The 5,738-nt window shown below is 44.3% G+C and overlaps 1 protein-coding gene across 2 annotated transcripts in view; it reads right to left on the bottom strand.

Annotated features, from left to right (window-relative positions):
- Actr3b (actin related protein 3B) overlaps positions 1-5,738 on the bottom strand; it is a 93,465-nt gene that overhangs the window by 31,161 nt on the left and 56,566 nt on the right. For both annotated transcript variants that reach the window (XM_028774686.1, XM_028774688.1), the window contains 2 exons: positions 3,793-3,917; positions 2,103-2,213 (listed from right to left, as the gene is read on the bottom strand). In XM_028774686.1, the coding sequence (XP_028630519.1) occupies positions 2,103-2,213; positions 3,793-3,917 (236 nt within the window). The remainder of the gene's footprint in view (positions 1-2,102; positions 2,214-3,792; positions 3,918-5,738) is intronic.

Below are 5,738 nucleotides of genomic sequence, written 5' to 3'. Positions count from 1 at the left end.
TGTGCACTAGGGGTGTGGTGGGCATTAAGGGTGTGGTGGGCACTAAGGGTAGACCTAGGTGACAGAGTGCTCGCCATGAAAACCTCAAGGCATAAGGTTACTATCTTACTGAGGACCTACGTTTGGTTCCCAGCACACTTGTCTGACAGCTCACAATGCCTGTAACCCTAATTCCAGGGATCCAAGGCCACCTTCTGGCCTCCGTGGGCACCCACACATATATGGTATACACACACACATACACACACACACCTGAACATATACCTGAATGAAACAGGAAATTCCCTCAAACATATTCAACGCTTGCGGAATTCAAAGTGCAGCATGTGCAGATTGATTTTTTTTTTGTATTTTAGTAATGAATTTGAGTATTTTTTAAAATTTACCATAGGTGCCTATTTTTAGCAAATGGACTTTTCTAGGTTCACATAAAACACCACCTCCTATTTCTTCCTAGAAACTGATTGTTTTTCCCATATACACACACACACACACACACACACACACACACACACACATATATATGATAAACCAGGGAAGGGTGTGTATGTGTGATAGATGGGGGAAGGGGAGGAGGAAGAGCAGGAGGACTAGGAGGAGAATAGAGGCAGAGACAGGGAAAGACAAAAAAATCTGGGTGGCATTCTGTTTGCTTGCTTGCTTCTTCCTTCCTTCCTTCCTTCCTTCCTTCCTTCCTTCCTTCCTTCCTTTCCTTCCTTCCCTCCTTCCTTTCTTTCTTCCCAGGAAAAGTGTCCCGTGGCATGTACCTGCACTTACTCCACAGGTCTTAGATCAGACACCCTTTAGGCAGAGGCAGAGCAGAGCTCCTGGCACAGGAGGCTGAAGCAGGCAGGAGGAAGCAGCTGGGCATGGCGCCTGGCCCTGAGATCCTATCCGACAGGTAGTCAGTGATAAGCAAGAGCAGGGGAAGCACCAAGCCCGGCAGGCAGAGTCCGAGACAGAGTGACTCATGAGCTGTCAGCTTCCCAGCTTCCTTTATTCAATATAACCACTGTGCTCCCAGTTTGAAAACACACCTAGGGGACAGGTCAGAGCACCCTCAAAGACTTGGCTTGATGGACATTAAATATGTAGACTCCATAACTATTAACCCTGTAGTTACCACCCTCTAAGCAAGGCAACTCTAAAGAGTGTGTGTGGGAAAACACTGGAAATAATTAAAACTGAATTTGGAACCACTTAACAATATACTTGCATAGAAAAATCCAAAGCTAATTCATGCGTGTTTTAATATGCAGCTTACAATATGTACAGAGTTGCTGTTTTCAAAGCAAGCATTTTATACCTTAGACTACTTTAATGTAAAAAGACTTCCATGGAAGAAAACATTATGTTAAATAGAACAATTAGCTCTTATAGATTCCAGGAGGTATTTCTTCTCATTTTTCTATGCTGTTTTTGTTTGACAGGACACTTAAGTACCATAATCAGACCCCCTAACTCAGATCAGTTCCCTCTTACAGTAGGATCTAAACACTGGAAAGTGACATACTGGCTGAGGTTTCTCTGCTATAATAGAATAATAGTCACAGCATCCACTTAACTTCTCAAGGACACAAGAGCTTCCCACCCAAGCTTCCCTCTCGAGACCTTGTGCTGGAGGTGACAGTACTCACCCTTCCTCCCTGTCTCCTAGACCCACAGACAGCTCAGGCGCACAGGGCAAAACCACCAGGAAGGTTCCTAAGGATGGCTTCTAAGCTGCAGGAAAAGTTTTCCCTTCTACTACTGAGAAGAAATACATAGACTCTGAGGTAGCCACAGAGAAAGCTGGACAGCTGTCCTGAGGCACCAGAGAGCCAACAGAGGAGGCCATACTAAAAGACGGGTCATCTCCAAGTTGTTGACCTGAGTAGCGTAAGGCCACTGGGCTCTGGCCTTCCTGATCTACAGGGTGCTAAGCCTTTTAGGTTCTTAATATTTTTCTTGTGCTGTTTTTTATCTTTCCCTAAAAGCAGCCAGATTTATGCCAAAGTCTTTAGGAGGACTTTGTGTTAAAAAACAAAAAAACAAAAACAAAAAAACAATCTAAGTACTTTGGAATTCACAGGAGTATATTCCTCTTGGTCCCAGCTACTCACCATTAAAAAATAATGGTCTTCAGGTTCAGCACGAAGATACTTAAAGACCACTTGTTCCATGAACCTTTCCATAAGATCCCAGTCTTCAACGATGCCATGTCGTATAGGCCACTGGACCAAGAAGGACAGAAGCAAGAGTGTCACCACACAGGCACAGAGGAGGCTGTGTGGCCCAATGGGACGAAGGCCTCCTGGTAGGAAGCTCCCGGTAATTCAAATATAAGCAACATGCTTTAACAAGGAACTACTTATACAGTGTATTTATGGCAGTGCCTCTCAGTACGTGGAACTACCTGATGGCCGTGGGTAGACTCATCTACCATGCAACTCCCTCTGGTCCTTTTGTGTTTACAAAAGACAGCCCGGCTTTGCTGGGGAAGAGGTAGAGAGAAACGGGAATTACTGTGCACTGCTGGTGGACTGTGAACTGACAGAGCTATTACAGAAGTCACTGTGAAGGTTCCTAAAAAGAACTAAAGACAGAACTACGGTATAACACAGGGAGCCCACATGTACCATAGAACTGAAGGACTCCACGTCAATAAGCCTCAGAGATATATGCGTGCTCATGGTGACCACTGTGTATTCACAGTAGCCAAGAAATGGGACCCAGCGAGACAGCTGTCCAGAGGCGAAGGGATTCCTTTTAAATGTAGTACCGGGACACAATGAATTTTATTAAGCCAAAAAAAAATGAAATCATGACAATTGCAAAAAAAATGGATGCAAAGGGAGATTGTCAAGGTAAATAAAATAAGCCAGACTCAGAAAAAACAAATACCGCATCTTTTCTCCCATATATGGAACCTAGATTTATACCAATCTCTCTCCCTCTCTGTCTGGCTCTAGTTCTGGCGCTTTCTCTCTATCTGTGTGTGTGTGTGTTTATGAGTCTGTGAGAGTGTGTGAGTGTGTGTGTGAGTGTGTAAGTGTGTGAGTGTGTAAGTGTGTGCGTGCGTGTGTGTGCATGCGTGCGTGTGCGTGCGTGCGTGTGCGTGTGTGTGCGTGCATGTGTGTGTGTGTGTGTGTGTGTAACGAATGAAAGCAAAAAGGGTACCATGAGTGGAGAGGAAGTGATCTTAAGGGAGGAGGGAGAAAGGGAGAATGATGGAGTTCATATGTTATGAGGGCAGAGAGGAGGAGTATTTGGAGGAAGGGAGGGAACCCAGCAAGAGTGATCAGGTAGACCAGAGAGGTCATGAGGTCATCAGAGGAAGTGGGGGAGAAGGAGAACAAAGTACAACGACATGTGTCTGTGGAAATGTTGGGATGCCATCCATCGCTTGGTATGCTAAATTTAAAAAGTAATTTAAACTATTTCTTAAAAAAACAAAAAACAAAAAAACAAAAAAACAAAAACACCTGCTTTAGTATCAGTGCTTCTTCTTAATCACTCAGTCTGCAAGTTTCCAAATCTGAGATGTGCATTAGTCAACCTGCGCCTTCCCAGAAGGGCAGATCTTGCTCACCCTGCTGATGACTGTGTGACTCGGGGCTGTTAGCTCACTCTGGTACTCCACTCAGAGATCCACCTCTTCAAATACAACCCCCTCTGTTCAACCAACCACCTCCACCTGAGCATGAGAAAGAAGGAGCATTCCACAACTCACAGGTACAACCTCCAGACACAGCCGTGCTCTGCTCCATTTGGCTCTGCTCTTACACAGACACACTGCTGGTACAACTTTACCTTGGTAGCGTAGGTAGGTTTATCAATGGCTTCGTCCCCTATGAAGAAGTCAAGGTCATCAACTCCTCTCAACACCCTTCTTTGGGCTTGGTCAACTACCTTTGCAGATTCTCTGATGGCGATACCTGAAGGGAAACAGATGTTTTTCTTTCACAAAGATGCTGCCACTCTCCATGCATTCATTGTCTGAGTTATCAGGAATAGTTAACATATCTATATGTCTGTATGAGTGAATGTGACTGCTAAGGTTGTATGTGGGGTTGGGATGCTCACGGGAGACGTGATGAGCACGTGAAGTAACAGAAACAGACAACTCTTTTCCAGTGTTGTCTCGGTGCGATGCAAGGGAACTGCTTTTAATGTTGGCACAGAAGCAACGTTAATTGGCCTCATCTAGAAGAACCCCTTAAGAAATCAAGGGATGTTATGGACCATACACCCACCACAGGTTGACTGCAAAATGCAGTTTGGTGGGAGGAAAAATTCTATATAGCATAGAAGATTAAGGGAAACCAAAAAAATAATGTATGCGTGTTCTTAAGTCATTAAGTCATATCATATTAAATGATATCAAATAGTCTTAGACATAGAGTCTATTTATAGAGAGGGGAGTTGGGCCTTCCAATTAAAATGAAGCTATCAGGTTATTAGGTCAGCATCTTTGCAAAAAGAGAAATACAATTATTCAAACAACAATATCACAGAAGATCTTAACAGTACATATTTGCAACTACACATAGTAAGAAATAATTATATTAACTTCACTCCAGAATCTAATATCCAATAAACTGTGAGACACTCCACAAAGATTCAGTTTGCATTGACATTGACACTCCTAACCCCTGGTCACAGCTGGAGCTCGCTTCAGTTCCTCCTCTTCAGGTCTCTGGGGAAAGCCATCCTTCCTGGAAACTTTCTCTGACTGCCTAGCAGGTGAGGGCATGTTCTCAATGTCCACTGGCCCTTCCTATGTCCATTAACACATTCTTCATAAAGAATGCCAACCAGTCCACCAGCGAGACTGGAGACTCCAAGTCAGAAAATGTATGTCTTCTACTACATCTCCAGGGGTGGGCACATGCAAATCATAAAGTAAGAAGTACACAGGGTTAGAGAACACTCTGCTGCTCCTTTGTGTGAACACGGTCACTGAGTCCTCAGGGGAGCCTATCGGGTAGGTGCTACTATGTCAGTGATCAAGGTCATGCTGCTTCCAAGAAACAGAACCAGACTTTGCACCTGAGCAGCTGCTACCAGTGAGCACCAAAGAAATGTGTGTCATGTTAATATTCTACGATACTGAAATACTGGTTGTGAATTTGGAAAATGTTCAAACTATGTCAAATTATTCTAACATAAGCCTAATTCTGTAATTATGCCAACAGAACCTCCTATGGGGTTTAGTGTATGTCTGGTGAAGCCACAGTCACCACTGCAAATAAATGGGAGGTCCTCAGAGTTCCACCACGAAAATCCTGTGTGTACCCCAAGGCAGGGAGGGGTGATCTTTCTGATATGATTTCACTTCACAAAGTGAAATCCCCTTTGCACATGGAACTCAGCACTTCCCGGCTAGCTGCTTTGCAATAAGTGCTCTCAGCATGAGAGGAGGGGTACACATCCCACCACCCCCTATGCAGGGCTGCAGCACTACATAATACATACAGACACTCAACAGGGACAGAGTCACACTGAACGCCACACTGAAAATGTGCCTGAGCGCTTAAAGGGGCAGCAAGATGGAACCACTCGGGGGAGAAATCAGGAAACACTATAACAACTGATTCATCCAGTAAGTCACCTTTTAAAAGTCACTCTAAAGGAGTATCAGAGTGAATAAAGGTACAAACTGCTCTGTAGAACAAATCACAGTAGTGAGAAGGCAGACTCAGGTGTCCAAACTCATCTGAAGTCAGAGGTGGTGAAACTGTATCAACAAGGCACAC

The sequence above is a fragment of the Grammomys surdaster genome, unplaced genomic scaffold, assembly GCF_004785775.1.
Source record: "Grammomys surdaster isolate TR1022 unplaced genomic scaffold, NIH_TR_1.0 242, whole genome shotgun sequence".
Classification (NCBI taxonomy): domain Eukaryota; kingdom Metazoa; phylum Chordata; class Mammalia; order Rodentia; family Muridae; genus Grammomys; species Grammomys surdaster.
This window is presented reverse-complemented; position numbering and strand designations above follow the sequence as displayed.